This window comes from Notechis scutatus, chromosome 8 (genome assembly GCF_049901735.1).
Source record: "Notechis scutatus isolate UNSWTSFEM ecotype Mainland chromosome 8, rNotScu1.2, whole genome shotgun sequence".
Lineage (NCBI taxonomy): Eukaryota > Metazoa > Chordata > Lepidosauria > Squamata > Elapidae > Notechis > Notechis scutatus.
The window spans coordinates 20,452,421-20,473,440 of NC_142016.1; the positions used below are offsets into that span (position 1 = coordinate 20,452,421).

Below are 21,020 nucleotides of genomic sequence, written 5' to 3' on the forward strand. Positions count from 1 at the left end.
CAAGAGCCAGGTTCAACTTGATAGAAAACATGTATTTTTATAAGAAAAATGAAAAGTGGAGGGGGGGCGGGGAGGAATGCATGGAATAGGACAGTGCTTCTCAACTTTAGGAACGTGAAGATGAATGGACTTCAACTCCCAGAATTCCACAGCCATCATGGCTGTCTGGGGAATTCTGGGAGTTGAAGTTCACTCATCTTCACATTGCCAAGGTTGAGAAATACTGGAATAGGATATAATCTAGCAAAGGTAACCAGAAGTCCAGCTATCCTGACTGCCATGACAGATATACACCAAGCGGTAGGATTATTTTTTTCAGATTTCTGCAGATTTTGCTTTACATGAATTTACATTTTAAGGCAGGGAGGTAAGGAACTGCTGCAATTCCTCTCCCCTCCCCCCACTGCACTTTCCAAAGGAGCCTGGGTCCCAAAACATTTGGAGAGGAGAGCATCAGAACATCTATAAGCAGGATCGCTTCTCCACAAGCTTCTGCAAAAAAGAAACAGAGCAGTCAAGCTGATAAACAGCCCACCGGATACATAACTCTACTAGCTTAAGTATTCGGTGCAATCTTTTTCACTTAAATGTAAACACCCGCCCCCCAACTGAACTTAATGGGACTGAAGTCTGAGCAGACGCCGATAAGATTCACTATGCTAGTAAGGAAAAGGAGGGCGGCAGCATTGACAAAAATGGAGAGATCCACAGCCGGCCGGGTTATACACATTCAACAATTCTACTCTTCCATTGCACCAAGGTGGTGTGCTAATTATCACATCATTTTCACTCCCCTTCTTTTTTTTTAAAGCCTAGTTTTTAGTCCTTGTTTCTCTCCCCCTCCCATTCCTAGTAGTTTGAGAATGCCTTCTTTTGCCGGGGAAATCCTGAGAGACCAGCTTTCCTGGTGGACTTCTCTCAGAGGTTGGCGCCCAGAGGTGCTTCCTCAAAAGCAGTCCTGAAGACCTGCAGCAAAGATCTCCGGACTGCATCCTGGAATTCCTGCCCCACAAAGACATAAAGCAAGGGGTTGATGCAACTGTTGAACATGGCCAAGCATTTGGAAAGGGGAATGGCCACCAGTCGCATGCTGTTGGGCACGAGATCCATTGAGATCCTGGCCAGAGCCAAAGCGTGATAAGGGAGCCAACAGAGGAAAAAGCAGAAGACCACTCTGGTGATGACCAGGAAGGGTTTGCTGGATTTGTTCAGCTTCTTCTTGCTCATGGTCACCACCAGGATTGTGTAGGAAATGGAGATGACCAGTAAGGGAAGGAGGAATTGATAAAGAAAAATGCAAATGGTGAGGACTTCGGCTTGTTGCCAGTCCTGGAAGACGTCCAGGTTGTTGCAAGAACTCCGGTTGTTGTTATCCACGGAGACCTGGGTGAAGAAGTACGAGCTGGGAACGAAGAATGCCAACGACAGGAGCCAAAGGAATCCACAAGCCGCCCAGGTAAGCCGGGGCGTGCGGTAGTTCTGGCACCAGACAGGAGCCACCACCAACACACAGCGATCCACACTGATGGAGCTCAGCAACAACACACCACTACACACGCTCAGCCCGAAGAGGCAATTGGCCACTTTGCAAGCCACGGAGCCAAAAGGCCAATGGAGGTCAAGAGCCAAGTTGAGTACCGTGACAAGGATGAGGGAGGTGGATGCTAAGTCGGCTAAGGCCAGATTGAAGAACCAGACAGTGTTGGAGGTCCATCGCAGCTTCCACCCAGTGACCCATAGGACTACCCCATTCCCAGTCACACCAGCCAGGAAGATGAAGCTGAATATTACCCCTGTGATAACCTTTATGCTGTCCCGCATGGAGTTCTCCTCCATGAGCACTTGGGAGGAAGAACCATTGGCATTCGGGTTGGTTGACATCGCCCTGTCAAAGAGAGAAGAACAAGGATGAAGATCCGTGATTATTAGTCATTCAGACCAGACAATGCAATTTCTTTGCCAGGGACCACATTTTTTTACCAAAAAGCAAATTATCCCCAAGGGTCACAAAATTATTGATGGTAATGTCCCACCCTTGCCCTACTGCCCATGTTTCCCCGAAAATAAGACCCGGTCTTGTATTTTTGAGCTCCAAAATAAGCACCAGGCCTTATTTTGGGGGGGCGGGTCTTATTTTTGGGGAGGCCTAGTTCTTCTACTTGCTCTAGGTCACAACAGAGCAGAGAAGCCAAGACACAGTGGGACAGAGTGGGGGCAGGCAGGCGTGGCGGCTTGTATTCTTATCTCTCAGCTTTCCCGTGGTCCATGTGGCTCATCAGGATTGCCTGCCTCCCCTTTTACACCAATTTGAACTGCCTTCTGATTTTCTTGACACTGGACATGTGGACTTCAAGTCCCAGAACTCTGTGGTGGTTGAGGAATTCTGGGAGTTGAAATCCACACACCTTAAACATTGCCAAAGATTGAGAGACACTGATCTTGAACATCACTTAACAAAGCGCTATGCTATAGGGGTGCTTCAAAATTGCTCCAAATCTAATCTCATCTGGAAGACTATAAATTGCTTACCTTTGGACTATATCTCCTGTGGACAAACTGTGATATAATTTGAGGGCCATGCGTAGCATAAGCGTGGGTGGCTCCCTTGAACAGGAAGCTCTCTGGGACTGATTATGATATGCAGTCAGATATGGTCTCTTACTCGGCTAAGATCTATGTTGCAATAAGCCAGAGCAAAGCTACATTAAAGGGGAAAAAACTACCCTTGTTGGACTCAGCACCGGATAACAAGATGGAGCACATTTGACCTTGCCTTTTTCCAGGAGAGTTTATCAACTTCCCAGTTTAACTGATACAGGTAGCCTTCAACTTACAACAGTTCGTTTAGTGAGAGTTCAAAGTTACAACAATGTGACTTATGACTGTTTTTCACAGTTACAACATTTGCAGCATCCCCATGATCATGGGATTAAAATTCTGATGCTTGGCCACTGGTTCATATTTATGCCTATTGCTGTATCTGATCCCTTTTCCCCAAAGGTGTTTTTCCAAGAGGCACCCACAACTTCTGGAGGCAAGTTGTTCCACTGATTAATTGTTCTCACTGTCAGGAAATTCCTCCTTAGTTCCAAATTGCTTCTCTCCTTGATTAGTTTCCATCTGTTGCTTCTTGTCCTGCCTTCTGGCGCTTTGGAGAATAGCTTGACTCCCTCTTCTTTGGGGCAGCCCCTGAGATATTGGAAGACTGCTATCATGTCTCACCTGGTCCCAGATTCACTTCACAGCCAGGTTACTCACCTATCAACTGCAGGGATTCACTTAACAAGGGTGGCAAGAAAGGTCGTAAAAGGAGGCAAACTCACTTAACAAGTATCTCACTTAGCAACAGAAACAGAAACAATCCTAAACTGGCAGCCAGTGGGGAGCAAACTGGGATTGAAAGAATCCCAAGGAAGCTTAGCTGTCCACATGATAACTCTCCTATCAAGCCCGAAATTGACATAAGTGTAGCCATTTTAGTTTGTCTTAGTATATATTCTTTTTCTTATTTACTCTGTGGCAGTAATGGGGGGAAGGGTTTCCTCCGGGGGAGGAGTGGAGATAGATAGAGTTGTTTAGGCTAGGTGGTTCTTCTTACCGTGGAAAAACGAGCTGTCTGTGCTTGATCCCCTGGAGGTAGAGATTTATGACATCAGGCAACGTTGAATTACTCCTATTGGAGAATGTGACTTTGGGGGGTTGTTTCTAACTTCTAATATTGCGGGGGTAATTCCAGGTTGGGTCAGATCCGGAATTACTATGGACTTTACCAATTTGAATGCCTTCCTAAATAAAAGAAATCTTTTTGAAAGATGGACTTTGTACTTTTCTTTTTAAATGGGTTTCATCACTTGGAAACCTGACATCTCCCTGATCAGACAGGTTTTTTTTGGGGGGGGTCGCACTAAGCTATCATGCAGTCGATTGGGGTTTCGCCAAGTACAACTTGCGAAACTCAACGATTAGCCACCGTGGTTTGCAAACCCGTTTTCAGCTGCTGCACTGTGCAAACGCAGCCAGCTGAATCCTACTCCAATCACAGTTAAGCAAACCACGAGTCAGGGTCAAGCGGGGAGAGGGTCTCTACCACAGATGCAGAGCATTCCTCTCTGGATCACATAGTTCCAGGGGTTCAGGAGAGCCCCTAGCTTAAGATTCTACGAAGTTCGGAGAATCCCCAAATCCCCCTCCTGGCTGGCCCCCACCCCACTCCTCCCAGGAGTCTCCACGTGGCCTGTTTAGGATGCAGGTAAGTACAGGATACGCACGGAGGCTTGGGAAGGGTGGAAGAAGTTTGGGGAGGCCGTTTTTGCCCTCCTGGAGCAGAGGTGATCTTCAGCAGGTTCTGACCAGTTAAGGAAAACCGGTAGCAGAAATTTTGAGTAGTTTGGAGAACCGGCAAATCCCGCCTCTGACTGGCCCCGCCCTCATCTCTTCTCCGCCTCCCATTGAGTCCCAGCTGATCATTGGCTGGGTCTTCTTTGGTTGCCCTGCACAGGAGAATGGAGCTGGAAAGCAGGTTAGTGGGGTGGGGAGGGGATAAGGATTTTGCAGTAACTTTCCCCTGCTATGCCAGCCATGCCATGCCCACCAAGCCATGCTGACAGAACCGGTAATGAAAATGTTTTGAATCCCACCACTGTCCTGGAGGCTCAAAGAAAGCCTCCAGATTATGGGGAGGGCAAAAATGCTCCCCCCCCCCACACACACACACTGTGGTGGAGGAGGAGGAGGCCAACTAGGCCACACCCACCATGGCCACACCCACCCAACCACCAGGCAGAGAACCCTTGCTAAAATTCTTGAAGCCCACCCCTGCATAGTTTGATATATAGGGCAAGGGTAAAAGGAAGGAGCAAGTTGCAACTTAGAAAAGAAAACCGGACGCCTGCCGGCATCTTCAGCCTGCCGTTCAAGATGGGAGGGTGAAATGGGAAATTCTGCGTTCCTGAATTCTCCTCTCCTAGGGTGCTCTTGGCGTCGCCCCAACCGTCTGCATTTTCCCCTCTTCCGTAATGGAAATGTTCAAGGGCAGTCTCGGTTGCTTTGGTTACGATATTACCTCCTGACATTGTCAGGGATATTGCAGAGGGAGGCAAAGAACAATCGTGAACGAGCTTTTATTCAAAGCTAGAAAGTTGCCATGGGGTGGTTGCATAGGAGCTCGGTTGCCAAGCAATGCGAGGGGAGTTGCCAAGTGGCACAGGCTCTGAGCCACAAAGCAGGTTCAGGATGTGACCCCTGGAAGCTGAACAGGGGGCGGGTGGGCATGTTCCAAAGAGCATCCGAAAGGGATCTAGAATAGAGGCAGAGCCAGCCAGCAACACATTGTCATCCTGAACCCCATCAATGTTTTGATGGACTTCCATTCCTTGCCACGCAGAGTGGGGGGGTTTCCCATTGGATTTGCATTCAGAGTTACGCAGCCTTGAGGTCAAAGAAATTTTGTGGTGGTGGCAGTTAGAAGGTAGTCTTGCAGGCTAACTCTGCCCACGGCCAGCAGTTCGATCCTGACGGGCTCGAGGTTGACTCAGCCTTCCATCCTTACACGATCAGTAAAATGAGGATCCAGATTGTTGGGGGCAATAAGCTGACCTTTGTAAACCGCTTAGCCTTAGAGAGTGCCATAAAGCACTGAGGAGGGGCATGTACCGTTTCCCCAAAAATACGGCCTACCCTGAAAGTAAGTCCTAGCTTGATATTTACACGTACACCCAATATAAGCCCTACCCCCCCCAAAAAGGTCCTAATTAAGATCCTGCCCACTCCAGATTGGACGGGTAAAAATTAAACTAGGGTGAGGATGGGGAGGTGGAGCTGCCCTTTGGATAGTTGTAGCCAGGCCTCACACACCCCGATACCTGCCTTGCCAGCCCATTTCTTCTGCAGACACCAAGGCTGGCAAGGCTTTCCTGAAGGCCTCTGTGGCTGATAAGAAAGCTCCGGATCGGTCCAGAGCTCTGTTATCGGCTGCAGAGGCCTTCAGGAAAGACTTGCCAGGCCACAGAAGAAGAAGTTCCTGAAGGCCTCTGACAGCAACAAGGAGGCCAGGGGCAATGCATGCAAGTGAGGTGAGTCAGTGGCTGTCATCCCCCCGAAAATAAGACCTAGTGCCTTTTTTGGTGGCAAAAAATATATAAGACAGGGTCTTATATTGGGGGAAACCTGGTTTAAGTTAGTGCTATTAAAATGGTTGCAGATTCATGGGTTAGAGTTGAATAAACCAATGTAAACAGGATGGGGATTTTTACCCAAAGATGCTTTGTCAAAAGGCAATTGGATATTCTTAAGGGGGTTTTCCCCCTCAGCCTTGAAAATGTCTCGTTTCTCATCCAAGAAGCTTCTTCAGTTTCCTTCTTGGATGAGAAGTGACATGTTTTCAAGGGGGAAAAAAATGCAAGAAAGTCCAGTTGCCTTTTGAAAAAACATCTTTGGGACAACCACAACATGGATGGTTCAGAATAGCCGATTGGAGATTTAGTTTCCCTGTTTGCAACTTGGCAAGGAAAAAAAACACCCTTATATATAAAACCTATATTTATTTATTTATTTATTTGCCGAGCATGTATTAGATAAGATATAAGTATAAACATGATTATTAATACAAGAAATATATATGAATAAAAGGGAATTTTAAGACAGGGACAGTAGGCACGTTGGTGCTCTTATGCACGCCCCCTTACAGACCTCTTAGGAATGGGGGTGAGGTCAACAGTAGACAGTCTAAGGTTAAAGTTTTGGTGGGGTTGGGAAAGAGACCACAGAGTCAGGAAGTGAGTTCCAGGCATTGACCACTCTGTTGCTGAAGTCGTATTTCCTGCAATCGAGTTTGGTGCAGTTTACCTTGAGTTTGTATCTATTGTGTGCTCGTGTATTGTTGTGGTTAAAGCTGAAGTAGTCACTGATGGATTGGACATTGTAATGGATAATTTTATATGCTACGCTTAGGTTGGCACAGTTCTCTAAGTTGTCTAAGCCTAACATTTTAAGTCTGGTGGCCTAAGGCATTCTGTTATGAGTAGAGGAGTGACTTTGGTCAAAGGGAGTTTCTAGGAAGGGTTGTTCACATACAAGTTTTGTAAGATCACTTTGATCCGGGGATTGGATAACTTGCAGCTCTCCCGGGCTTAGCCTGACCTCAACATCCTTTCTGCAAGAGGATCAGATCTCGGGCCAGTGATGTGATTCATCAGAAAACCTCGGACAGGTCGTGCATTCTTCAACGGCCAGCCAGTTCCCTAGCTAAGCGCTGGCTTTGTGGCTTGCAATAATAGCATTCAGGGCTTAGAAGTGTGATTACCCTTTTGGCAACAGTGAGGAAGCTGGTTGGTGGATGACTGAACTTAGTTTCAGTCCAGTACTGGACATGTCAGAGCCAAGAACATAAAGCCAGCAGGATGTTCATTGCTTCTAGCACCGCGTGTTGCTTGCCAGCAAGTCTGCGTAATAATGAGAACCTGTTATGCAACCCTGCTGCTTCAAACGGGGTTGTTTAGTTACAACCAGTTTGGATTTATTGGGGATGGTTGGAAGGAGAGCTGCAACTCACCCTCCCTTTCTCCCTCCCTCCCTCTCTCCTTCCCTTTCTCCCCACTCTCTCCTTCCCCCTTTATCTCTCCCTTCCTCCCTCTCTCTCTCCCCCCTTTTCTCTCTCCCTTTCTGTCCCTCCCTCTTTCTGTCCCTCCTTCCCTCTCCTTTTCTGTCCCTCCCTCTGTCCCTCCCCCTTTCTTTCCCTCCCTTTCTCTCCCTTCCTCCCTCTCCCTTTCTCCCCATCCCTCTTTTCTCTCCCTCTCCCTCCTTCCCTTCCCTCCCCTTTCTCTCCCTCTCCTTTCTCTCTCCCTCCTCCTCTCTCCCTCTCTTTTTCTCTCCCTCCTTCCTTCTCTCTCTCCCTCCCTCCTTCTCCTCCTCTCTTTTCCTCTCTCCCCTCCTTCCTTTCTCTCTCCCTCCCTCCTTCTCCCTCTCTTTTTCTCTCCCTCCTTCCTTTCTCTCTCCTTCTCCCTCTCTTTCTGTCTCTTTCTCTCTCTGCATTGGGTGGGAGAGGGCAAGTTTCAGAGGTTGCTCAACAAGAAGCACCTTACTTGGAAGGAGATAAGAAAAAAAAATAATTTTTTTTTAAAGTCTTGCTCCACTGCCTAAAACTGAAGCCCACTGTCATCTCTCTGAATGTGAAGCAAACCTCTATATTTAAAAAAAAAAAAAAAACACTTTCTAACAGGCTCTTCAAACCCCAGAAATAACACACCTCCTTAACCCTACACCACTTTAATTACCGTTTTTGGCAACATGGAGGAAGTTGGGCGATGAACTTGTTAGTTTCACTCCAGCACTGAGCCATTCAGAGCCAGCAAACATCAAACATCAGAGCCAGCATGAGGCCAAACAAGAGAGCCCATCATTGCTTAGTCCTAAGAAACCCGCAGATTTTTCAAGGGGTTGGGAGAGCCCTTCAAAGTTTTGACTTTCACTCCTGCCTTTCCTCCTCTGTGTTTTCACACCTAGCTTGGCAAAGACACCGAAACTAACCCAATGGCAAAGAAAAGGTGGTTCCATCGGAGTTTTCCAAAGCTCGTTTCTTCTTTTTCTTTGCCGTCGGCTTCACACAACCCTATAAAGCCTCGGTGTTGTTATTCTTCTGGTTTTGATTTAGAATGCTGTCTGAACCCAACAATGTTTATCTCTATGCAAACCAAATTGTCCTAGAATAGAATAGAGCTGGAAGGGACCTTAGAGGTCTTCTAGTCCAGCCCCCTGCTCAAGCAAGAGAACCTATAGTACCATTTCAGACCAGGGACTGTCTAGTTTCTTCTTAAAAACCTCCAGCGATAGAGCGCCCATGATTTCTGAAGACAAACTGTTCCACTGGTTGATTGTCCTCATTTTTATGAAGTTTCTCCTTAATTCCTTCTCTTGCTTCTCTCTCTGATTAATTTCCAGCCATTATTTTTTGTCCTGCCCTCTGGTGCTTTGTAGAATAATTTGACCTCCTCTTCTTTGGGACAGTCGCCCCTCAAATACTGGAAGACTGCTATCACGTCACCCCTAATTCTTATTTTCTCCAGACTAGCCAAACCCAAAACCTGCAGCCGTTCTACATATGGTTTAATCTCCCAGGCCTTTGTCCATCCTAGTTAAATAAAAGCATAGCTTAATCTGAAAGATGAAGGAAGATTTGCAATTGGAAGCCCTTGGGAGAGAAAAAGGCAAATTTCCCATACGGGACGTTTCTATAGTTGTACTTTTATACCAGTCATTTCTATAGTAGCCCTTTTTATTTGGGGTGTTTAGAAGAGGAAGAGGATTTGAAGCATTTGTCTCCCAGTACACAGAATTAGGATGCTCGAACCGCAGCATCCAACTGGACCAGGCTCTATATTCCCACACGACGTTTTTTTTTCCCAGCCTCCTAAAACACTCGACCGGATGCATTCACACAACGCGGTCGGCTAGACACGGGGTTGGCCGTTCCGCGCCTTGCGCGAACCCAGCTCCTTCGATCGCTGGCTGCAAAACCCGCACCGCGATTTTAATTCGGGAACTCGGGGGTCGGCGTATCGTGGGAACCCAGCCGGGCACCCACCCACCCATCCGCTCCTTTCCGTCGTTCGCCGGCCCCAGCTCGGTTCAGCTCTCGGGGCGAATTCATCTCGCCGCCCCGCCTGCCTTCCTCCGCCTTCGGCCCGGCTGGTGAATAATTAGGCATCGGGATGGAGCGAGCCGCGCTGGCGGCGCTTTCGGGGGCCCCCGAGGCGGCGGGGGAGCGGCGGCGCACGTGTTGCGGAGCTGCCGAGGCCCATTAGCCCCGCGCTAATCGATGCGCGCCCAGCTGCTTCGGCACCCACGCCCGGAAAGGCCAAGCGGGCGGGCCGGTGGCGCTGCGGGTTTCGCTTGGTTGGAGCAGCGCTGCCCCCGGAGCGGAAAAGAGGCTTTGGGGTGGGGGGGAGGAGAGAGAAAGAAACGCCGCAACCACTCACTCTATAACGCCTTGGTAAGTATTCCCACTTGGAATAAAACACGGAGATTTTCAGTCCTCCAGGACACGGTTGACCCAAAGGTGCTTTTTTTTTTCAAGTGGCAACTGGACTTTTCTGGTTTTTCTTTGGAAGACGTTTCGCTTCTCATCCAAGACGCTTCTTCAGTTCTGACTTTCATTCCCCCCCCCCTTCCATCCAGGCAGAACTGAAGAAGCTCCTTGGATGAGAAGTGAAACGTCTTCCGAAGAAAACAAAAAAACCAGAAAAGTCCAGTTGCCTCTTGAATAAAAGCACCTCTGGGACTCTGCTGTGAATATGCAAAAAGAGAAAAGAGACCAACCACCTAGGGCTCTCTTGTGCAGTTTTGGTCACCGCCATGTAAAAAAGATGTTGAGACTCTGGAAAGAGTGCAGAGAAAGAGTAACTAAGATGATTAGGGGGGCTGGAGGCAAAAACATATGAAGAAAGGTTGCAGGAATTGGATATATATGTAGTTCAGGGGGTCCCAAAAGTGGCAACTTGAAGACCAACTCCCAGAATAACTGGCTGGAGAATTTCTGGAAGTTGAAAGTCCACAAGTCTTAAAGTTGCCAAGTTTGGAGACCTCTGATCTAATTTAATGAAAAGAAGGCCCATGGGTGATATGGGAGCAGGGTTCCAATATCTCAGGGGCTGCCACCAAGAAAAGGGAGTCAAGCTATTCTCCAAAGCCCCTGAAGGCAGGACAAGAAGCAACAGATGGAAACTAATCAAGGAGAGAAGCAACGTAGAACTAAGGAGGAATTTTCTGACAGTGCGGACAATTAATCAGTGGAACAACTTGCCTCCAGAAGTTAGAACAATTAATCTTGTAGGTGCTCCAAGACTGGAGGTTTTTAAGAAGAGATTGGACAGCCCTTGGCCTGAAATGCTTATAAGGTGTTGTGCTTGAGAGCGGGTTGGACTAGAAGACCTCCAAGGTCCCTTCCGACTCTGTTATTCTTTTACCATCCACTCCCCAACCTGTCCCGATGCCGTTTTTTCGTGCTTTCCCACCCTCGAAAACTCGGCCGGTTGGCTAATTGGCTTCATTTGTGGCTCAGGTGAATCTATGGAAGTTATTCCTCAAACTTCTGTTTAGCAAGCTGAGACACCCCAATAGTTAGAATTCCCCCAAAAGGGAGAGTTGAAGGTGGCCACCCAACATGTCTGGGCTCCCCAAGATCCTCTCGAGCTTTTTTGTGCTGCTCTGCTCACCCTGGCCCCCTCCAGCCAAGGGCAAATGCCGAAGGTGCCAATTCTATAAGCGCTTCCATCTTTTATCTCCCCCAAGAGTTGGTTGTGACTGTGTGCACATGATTCTTTTTTCATGGAGGAAATAGATTACAGCTCCAGCCTCCCGAATTTAGGTCTCCCATATTCACTATGAGGGTTGTTCACCCCATCCCCGTGGGTTGAGGGTGCATGCACACAGCAGGTCTGGCCATCGATGGAAGATTCATTTATTTACTAAACTTACTAGCTCTATGCCGGTGCTTCGCTACGAAATTATGTGGTTGGGCTTAGTTTTTGAGGAGGAAAATAAAGGGGAAGAAAATTCTGCCTCTGCCTACCAGCATCCACGGTATTCATCTGGATAGTGTCCTGTCAGTGTGAGAGAGAGTTGAGGGCTGTTTGGAAACTGAAACATGGAAACTGAAACAGTATTTGCTGTGTAAGCAAGAAGGAGACAGCAAGGAGCCTGGGCATGGCTTAGCTCAACTGTTCTGTACTAAAGCTGGTTGCTGCTGTGAAACTGAAATTGAAACTCCTCTGCTTGTGTTTTGCATTTGGAACAGATTTCTTATAGTGAGCACCTAGAAGCCAGGAGGAATATACATGCCAAATTTCAAGTTTGTAAGCTTTACGGTTCTGGAGATTTTGTGATGATGCGTGAGTGGTATTTCGCTTTTATATCTATAGAAGATATGCCGCCCATCTGGCCACAGGAGTCTTACAATCATTCAGTTAAAATGCAGAATAAAAGATTAAAACAGTAGAGATCTCAAATTAAGATTCAGTTAAAATGGACCAAGATGAATAAGAACTGTATAGGGAAGCAGAAATCCACAAGTAGTCTATTTAATACTTCGCATCTTCCATTTTTTCTCTCTCCCGCAGAAAGTCGGGTGGAAGAGAAAACTTGGAATTGCTGTCGAGCGTTGTGGTTTCTGAATCCCAGTGTGACATCCAAAGGAAAGACAATGTGCCAAGATGTTTCTGAGCATTAGCCAAGTTCCCTGCTGGCTCTAATTTTATTTGTTTTTAAAAGATGATTTTAATTTTAAAAAATGAATGGCGAAGTAGTGCGCTCCGAACAACCTGAGTGATAAACTATTTTTCTAGTTATTTCTCAAGGCCCCCTTAGATCTCCGAGGCATTCTTAGAAAATAAGAATGGAAGCAAAAGTTCACAACTTTGTTTTTGTTTTTTGCTTCTTAATAAATGGGTGTTTTGTAATTGGGCGCATCCATCCTGGCCATCATTCCGCAAGTGTGCCCCAAACATGCACTCAAGATTCCCACCGTCCCCTCTGACTCCTCAAAATTAGAGAACCCTCACTGGATCAGACCAGATGCTGCCTGCCAATCTGGAAACAATCAAAATGCAAGTTACAATAGACTTGAGTAAAACTTAGAATCTTCTTCATGGCTCTGTTCACACAACAAGTCAAACCCTAGCTAACAAAACACAATGTCTGGGTTCACACAACCCTGCCAGGATCAAACAAAGTGTTACGTATTTTAATGAGATGCCTGGTTCATTCAACACACAAAGACAAATGGCTGGATTTTTAACAGGGGCTTTGTTCAAGCTTGTCTTAACATGTTGTGTGAATCCATCCACCGAGTTCTTTTTCTCCCTTTCCCTGGTTCAATTCTTTACCGTCTGTCTGTGATCGGTGGATGCGTTACTGCCTCTTACAACTAATGAACTGAAAAAGAGAGCCATGTCTTCCAGGGTGGATTAAGACACACCCAAACGGGGGGGGGCAGGTGTGCAATTCCATGAACAGGTGGGTTGAATTCAGAGTTTGGTAGATCAGCTGAAAGTTACACCCCTTTCTTTTGGGGTGGGTAAAAACCATCATTAGAGAGCGAGAGAGAGAGCGAGAGAGAGATTGTTTAAAAATGTTTTACATCTATAATCGTAATAATACTTCAAGAAAGCTTCTTGCTTAGAGCTTGTCTAGGTGACATCTCAAAATAAGCACAATCATGGTTTATAATACTTAAGCGGAATGGAACATAACTTGGGAGGGTGGGGAGTCATCTTAGAAAGCCCTTTCTTATTCTTCCCATTTTATTCTTATTATTTCTCCCGGGGGCTGGTGGGGGGAGGTAAACAAGGCAGCCCTTGCGGGACTCCACTCACCTTACTTCGCTGGCTTTTGCTGCCTCTCCTGGATGAAGAAGAGGAAGAGAGGTTTCCAGCTGCCCCACTTTCTGGCCATCGGCAGCGACAGAAGAAGAGAAGGGTTTTTTTTCTCCACAGCGGGTCAGGCAGGAGAGATGCTGCTCGGTCCAGATCCAGGCAGGGAATACCTGGGCTCCAGGAGAGAAGAAGAGGAGGAGGAGGAGGAAGAGGTGGTGTTGATGGTGCTGTCCATCAAGCTGAAACTCGGGGATGCTGTGTGAAAGAACAGATGAATGAAAGCAGATTAGCTGTTCCTTGAGAGGTGGCTTGTTTGCATGGGTGGGTGTCAGTCTGTCTCTCAGTCCCTGTGAGTGTGTGCTCTGTGTGTGTGTATATATTATGTGTATGTTGCACTGGGCTGACTGTAGCTTGTTTGCATGTGGGTGGATGTGTCTGTCTGTGTGATCTTGTTGCACTGGGCTGAACAATATATGCTATAGCAGTGAACTAATTATGGTTTGTTTGCGTATCTACCTATCTATTTATCTGCCATCTATCTATATCTACCCATCTATATCTATCTATCTATCTATCTATCTATCTATCTATCTATCTATCTATCTATCTATCTATCTATCCATCCATCCATCCATCTATATCTATCTATCCATCTATCTGTCTATTTATCTACCTACCTACTTATCTGCTATCTATTATTACCCATCTATGTCCATCCATCCATCTACCTACCTACCACTTACCACTATTTATCTGCCATCTATCTATGTCTACCCATATTCATCCATCCATCCATCCATCCATCCATCCATCCATCCATCCATCCATCCATCCATCCATCCATCCATCCATCTATCTATCTATCTATCTATCTATCTATCTATCTATCTATCTATCTATCTATCTATCTATCTATCTATACCTACCTATCACTTGTGGCTTGTTTGCATGTGTGTATAATTTTAAATTTAAATTTCTCTCTTTCTCTGCATATATGTATAATTTTAAAAAAGGGATGGGAACCAAGGTTACCCTGGGGTTAAGAAACCTGGTCTGGCTGTCCAATCCAAGGAAGGGATTGCTCTCTTCTTCCCTTCATTTAAGGGCTGGGTGGGTGTGAGTGCAAATTGACCTCTGTCTCCCTCTCCCAATTTTCCAGTTCTAAGGGTAAACCTGAGATGGAGAGCAGGTCAGGTGACCTACTAGGAGCAGCGGATTCTGGCACCTATCTGGTTTGAAGCCATTTTTGTGGCTTTTGCTTTGCAGCAAGTGAGGCATCCGACATGCTCCCAGGAGCATTCTGGAGCCACAAGTTGGGCAAGGAAAGGAAACTGAAAATGTCCATTGCTCTCACTCAGCTTCCAGACCTCAACGTTGGCAAGTTTAAAATTATGATATTTATAAACTTCCTTCTGGAAGGAAGCCTTGGTGTGGCCGGGGATAAAAATAACCACATTAAAAAATGCAATCAATTAGCACAACATAGAAAAACTCTATTATGAGATGGTTCAAAGATCTGCAGATGGGGTGGAAATATGATTTTATCCTTCAAATGTCTGATATGTATCCCTTAAAGGGATATATTTTAATAAAGCATTCTATTAGAGCATGCAAGCTTTTGAGCTTCATTGAACTCTTCATCAGAAGATGCCTTTTTGAGCTCTCAGTAAAATCCACTGTCTGGTTTTACACCTTGGGTTAAGCCAGGGGTGTCCAACCTTGGCAACTTTAAGACTTGTGGACTTCAACTCCCAGAATTCCTCAGCCAGCTTTGCTGGCTGAGGAATTCTGGGAGTTGAAGTCCACAAGTCTTAAAGTTGCCAAGGTTGGACACCCCTGGGTTAAGCATTCATATAATGGTTCAGTGTCAGCTTCTTGTGATTTTGAGACCCTTTTCTGAAGGCCAAATGCCAATATACAACTTGATGTGTTGTGTGAATCCCACCAGGCTTGCTTTCTTTAAGCAACTGTTCTTCAGCAGAACAAGCCTTCACGTGTACTATGAACCCATCTTCACTTTTTGTGGAAGAAGAGAGATAAACAGAAAACAGAGACCTTAAAGATCTTCTAGCTCAACCCCGCTTTTCAAGCAGGAGGAGACCCTATGTTATTTCAGACAAACGGCTGTCCAGTCTCTTCTTAAAAACTTCCAGTGTTGAAACATTCACAACTTCTGGAGGCAAGCAGTTCCACTGATCAATCGTTCTAACTGTCAGGAAATTCCTCCTTAGTTCTAGGTTCTTCTCTCCTTGATGAGTTTTTAATCCATTGCTTCTTGTCCTGCCCTCAGGTGCTTTGGAGAAATAGCTTGAGTCCTTCTTTGTGGCAGCCCCTGAGATATTGGAAGACTGCTATGATGTCTCTCCTAGCCCTTCTTTTCATTAACTAGACATACTTCCACTAAAGCTAGAATTTCTCAGCTTTTGTCACAGGCAAAAGTTTGTCGGGTGTGACTTCTCTTGCCATAGTATTGGGGTTTAATTCTAATGCTAGGGGGAAAAACATTTGGTTGTAGAATTTCTTTTGCCTACACTACGATTATTATGACTCGCCAGCTGATGAGTGGTGGAATGGGTAATGATGACACTCCAAAATTACCGGCTTCCGGTAATTTGTCCTTATTCTTTTGCTTCCTATTTTTAGCTTCTTTGTGGTGTTAACAGTTTCCAGTTGGAACATTTGTCTGCATGGGACTATCAAAAGTCCTACTGAAATATTACATCTTTGCAGGAAGTTTAATCTCCATTTATTCTCCCCCCCCCAAAAAAGGCTGTTATTTCCTTAGCAAAAAAAAGTTGTTTTTGTTACAGGTGCCTCACGAGACAAATACATCGGGTGCAATATTTCCTTCTTCTCATTCCAAGACTTCTCTACCTGACCAAATGCTTTTTTTTTTTTTTTAAACAAGGAAACAACACTTATTACATCCCCTACATAGATAGAAATTCAGCATTCACAAGTTTAAGGCCAAGTGCAGTAATGCCCGCAGGTGGGTTAAAAAAATAAAAAAGTCAAGTCAAATAATCAAAGCCTCCTTTTTTTAATGATGCCTCATAAAGCTACAACTTTAATTCGGTGGGTTGTGGCAGCCATTTTGACTTTTATGACCTCTCACGGGTCCTCCCGGCTGGGTTCGTATCAGGAGGATGGCTTTTATAGAAGAATCAAAGCCCAGCAAACTCGTAGGAGAAACAGCTAAAGCAATGGTGAGATTCAAATTTTTTTACTACCGGTTCTGTGGGCGTGGCTTGGTGGGTGTGGCAGGGGAAGGATACTGCAAAATCCCCATTCCCTCCCCACCCCACTGACCTGTTTTCCAGCTCCGTTCTCCTGTGCAGGGCAACCAAAGAAGATCCAGCCAATCAGCTGGGACTCAGGAGGCGGAGAATAGATGGGGCGGGGCCAGTCAGAGGCGATATTTGCCGGTTCTCCGATCTACTCAAAATTTCTGCTACTGGTTCTCCAGAACTGGTCAGAACCTGCTGAATACCACCTCTGAGCTAAAGGGGTGGGAAGCTTTTAATAGCTTTCCATTTACCCAATGCTAATTCTTTGAGATCTGTAGTGCCAGGAGTGTGAAAGCATTAAAAACCCAAATGGCTGCTTCCCCCACCCCCCAAAAAATTGCCCCCCTTCCTCCAATTTTCTTCTTTTTCAGTCACTTTCCTGTACCTCTTAATAATCAAATCATTATTATGATTATGTGCTGAAGCCTCCCTCCCTTTTTTTAAAAAAAGTACCATTTTTAAAAGCACTTTTTGCTTTTAGCAATGCTTTTTTATTTTTTTTTGAACTGCAGGGGCCAAATCATTTCCTGCAAAAGAAAAAAAAAATCCTGCAGCTGCCTCGAGGGCAATTCAGAGCCATCCTGTGGAAGATGGAAAACCAACAGCCGGGCTTTTATTGTGTTTGTAAGGCATTTTATTTCCTCTGAATGATCTTTTCCCCGTCTTTTTACGATACTGCTTTATTGTGGCACGGTAGGCTCTATCGTCCATCAAGATCAATCTTTTTTAAATCAATTTGGGCCCTGTTATAACAGATAACAGATAATCAGAGTTGGAAGGGACCTTGTAGGTCATCTAGTCCAACCCCCCACCCAAGCAGGAGACCCTACATCATTTCTGACAAATGGCAGTCCAATCTTTTCTTGAAAGTCTCAAGTTCCCACAATTTCTGAGGGCAAGCTGTTCCATTGGTTGATTGTTCTCACTGTCAGAAAGTTTCTCCTTATTTCCAGGTTAAATCTCTCCTTGTTCAGTTTCCATCCATTATTCCTTGTCTGGCCTACAGGTGCTTTAGAGAATACCTTGACCCCCCTCCTCTCTGTAGCAGCCCCTCAAATATTGGAAGACCTCTATCATGTCTCCCCTGGTCCTTCTCTTTACTAGACTAGCCAAGCCCAGTTCCTGTAACTGTTCTTCATATGTTTTAGCCTCCAGTCTCCTAATCATCCTGGTTGCTCTTCTCTGCACTTTTTCTAGAATCTCAACATCTTTTTTATAGTGTGGTGACCTCAAAGATGAGGAAGGGTGATCCAGGATGCGTAATTCCTGCTCCAGGTTTAAGAGACAATAAGACCAATCTCTTTGTCTTCAAATTGTTGCATTTATGACACACCCGACAACAATGTCCTTGCAACGAATCGACGAGGCAATGCAAGAGAAAGCATCAAACTTACTCTACTTATGCAGCTAGTCTTTGACTTACCGCCACAGAGGGAGACCAGAGTTATGGTTGCAACTTGTGGCAGTCATTAAATGAGGCTCCCACACGATTGTCTCATTGAACGGGCACAATCCCTGCATTAGTGGGTCCCTGCAATTGGTCATAGGGGTGGGCAGATGGCTAAGCCCTTGATTTGTTTGCATGACCATGGGATGTTGCAGCAGACATAACGTTGATTGTAAGTCTCTTCGTTTAGCACTATTGTAACAGTTGCTGAACGAACGGTCGTAAGTTGAGGACTAACTGACTACTAGTTTAAGCAAAACGAACCACTATGAGAGCACGCAGGGCTAAATTCAGAGAGACATGGTGGCGGAGTGGTTAAAATGCAGTATTGCAGGCTAATTCTGCTGACTGCCAGCAGTTTGGCAGTTCAATCCTGACCAGCTAAAGGTTGACTCAGCCTTCCGTCCTTCCAAGGCCAGTAAAATGAGGAACCCAGATTGTTGGGGGCGATAGGCTGACTCTGTAAACCGCTTAGAGAGGGTCATAAAAACACTATGAAGCAGTATATAAGTCTAAGTGCTATTGCTACCCTGCCTTGGAGAAATCTTTGTTTCCTCTCAGCAGATCTGAATGTAGACCATGACTCAGGTTGAATACTCACCTGGTGCACGCAGAAAGCATCCAGTTTCTACACCCCCCCTCCCACCTCCAATTAAAACTGTGGAGAGTCCACCTTCCACTCCGTAGCACGTGCCTTCCCCCCGTAGTGCTGCTGAAATTCAATAACGTGTTAACTTGCAGGGGTGGGTGATTGTAAACTGTGCAAGAAGCAGTGAAAGAAACGTGTTAAGCCTCTAGTGGGATTAGTAAACCAATTTCACTTTGAAGAAGGAGGAGGAGGAGGAGGAGGAGGAGGAGGAGGAGGAGGAGGAGGTTCCTAAAAGCAAACCCAGAAATTGAAAATTGTGCCCCCTTCAATCTATGATGTCGGCTTCCTTAAGCTGCTTCTCCTTGAGTTGGAAATGATGGGAGAAGAACCGCGAAGAGTTGGATGCTTGGTTGGAACATCTGTAATGTCAGAATAGCATCAAAGGGTTGTGGGGGGGTGGTGTCAAAAAAGACAAGATGGTGGCTATGCAATTGAGGTCCTGCCTCTTTTTAACATGGGTTATGTAGCCTAGAAAAAAAGAGGAGGGATCATGTGGGTTGCAGCTATCATTTTGACTCTTTCTGACCCCTCTCTTGGACACCCCCATGTTGTGATGCAATTTTAGGAGATTTGGCCTGGGGAAAACAAGCTCAGATTTCCCATCACCAAGATAATGAGGTTAATAGAAGAGAATATTTGTGGCTCAGGGTTGAACTGTGGCATCCTTGCAGTGTTTTTTTTTTGTTTTTGTTTTTGCAGACGTTCTACTAGCCAACTAGTTGTGATGATGTTACCTAGTTGGGTAATGAACTGTCTTCAAGCTAACAACCAAGCTCATCAAGTACAAGGGCTCCATATATAAAAAGTCAGTACCCATGCGCCCTCCTAGAGAAAATATTTTGAGGAATATTCAAAAGGCAGGATAGAATATTTCCTCTAAAGGAGAAATTGGGGAGGGGGGGATCTTAAGGGAGGCACAAACCAGCTCCAGTCTCCCTTCCCCAACAAGCAGAAAACTGAGGCCACCAACTTTTAGAAATGCAGATTTGGTAATCCATTCAGAAAGACTGGGTCAGACAGGAACTTCCGATCAGCCACAAGCCAAAGGTTGACAAGATTAGCTCAGTCAAACCCCTAGGATTTGTGGTTTCCCTTTTGCCTATAGAGCCAGCCATGACCCCTACATGACCCCCTAGGGATCCAGAAGGTATAAAACACCCACCCACTCTCAACTCCATTTTGTCAGCTGTCCCAGAACCGCACGCTGAGTTTGTATTGGTTCTGTTCAGCCAATAAACACAACCTTTCTTTTCAATCCGCCTCCTTTTTTATTCCCGGTTTGGAACTGGACCTGGATTTTTCTTCCAACGCGGGCTAGTCATTCCCTCTTAGCTCAACCTACCTGCAGATAAAAAAGAGGGGAGACTTTGTCTAAGGGCCCACTTGGCTGCTAATAAAAAAAAAAAGGCAGGTGGGACGGGCAACCATTCGCAAATAGGCCCATTCTGATTTAGCAGCAAGGAGTTCAGATCGGCTCGTCCTGAGCTTAGGGTCACGGGGGAGGCTTCAAAAATTTTAGCAAAGGGCTCTCTGACCCATTGCTGGGCGGGCGTGGCCAGGGTGGGCGTGGCCTAGTCAGCCTCCTGCACCAGGGCGGCGGGTGGGGGGTATTTTTGCCCTCCACGGGCTCCAGAGGCTTTCCTCGTGCCTCCGGGAGGGCAAAAACGGCTTTCCTGGGCTCTCTGGAAGCCAGAAACGGCCCATTTCCAGCCTTCCTAAACTTCCGGGAATCCCATTTTTCACCCTCCCCGAGCCTCCTTGCACTCCCTGCACTTACCTGCAATCCAAAACGGGCCACGTGGGGACTCCTGGGAGGGGGGAGGGGCAGGGTGGGAGGGGCCCAGCCAGGAGTGGGATTTGGGGGTTCTCCAAACTGCACAGAATTTTAGCTAGGGGGGCTCTCCCGAACCCCTGCGAACCCCCCAGCAGCCCCACCCCTGCTTAGGGTATCATCCCAGACTGTTCTTCAGAGTTAGCTTCCTTTTGCACCCAGTTCTAAGCTGACCTTTCCTTCTAATCATCATTTATCAACCCACCACCACCACCCACCGAAAGGGGCCTAATGCCGCCTCTCTCCCTGATTAAATTGCTTGTTTGCCATTTCCCTTTCCTGAGGCAGAAATGCTCAGGTCCCAATAGGATGGGAAAAGGGATTAACAGCAGAAGAAAAAAAATGTTCTCCTTTCTGACAGCCACACTGTTTGCTTTCAACGGCAAGAGAGGGTCAGCGAGGGGGGGGAAGGATGCCCATTGCTGTCAGGGTTCTACACCAT

At 46.3% G+C, this 21,020-nt stretch overlaps 1 protein-coding gene across 1 annotated transcript; it reads right to left on the bottom strand.

Moving 5' to 3' along the window:
• Positions 1–918: 918 nt before the first annotated feature.
• Positions 919–1,881, bottom strand: LOC113423276 (chemerin-like receptor 1). Its single transcript, XM_026684590.2, has one exon. It carries the CDS (start codon positions 1,879–1,881, stop codon positions 919–921), a length of 963 nt encoding a protein of 320 aa, XP_026540375.2.
• Between the last annotated feature and the right edge of the window lie 19,139 nt (positions 1,882–21,020).

Coding starts and splice junctions, on each gene's coding strand:
- LOC113423276 (XM_026684590.2), bottom strand. CDS start 1,881: ATGTCAACCAACCCGAATGCCAATGGTTCTTCCTCCCAAGTGCTCATG.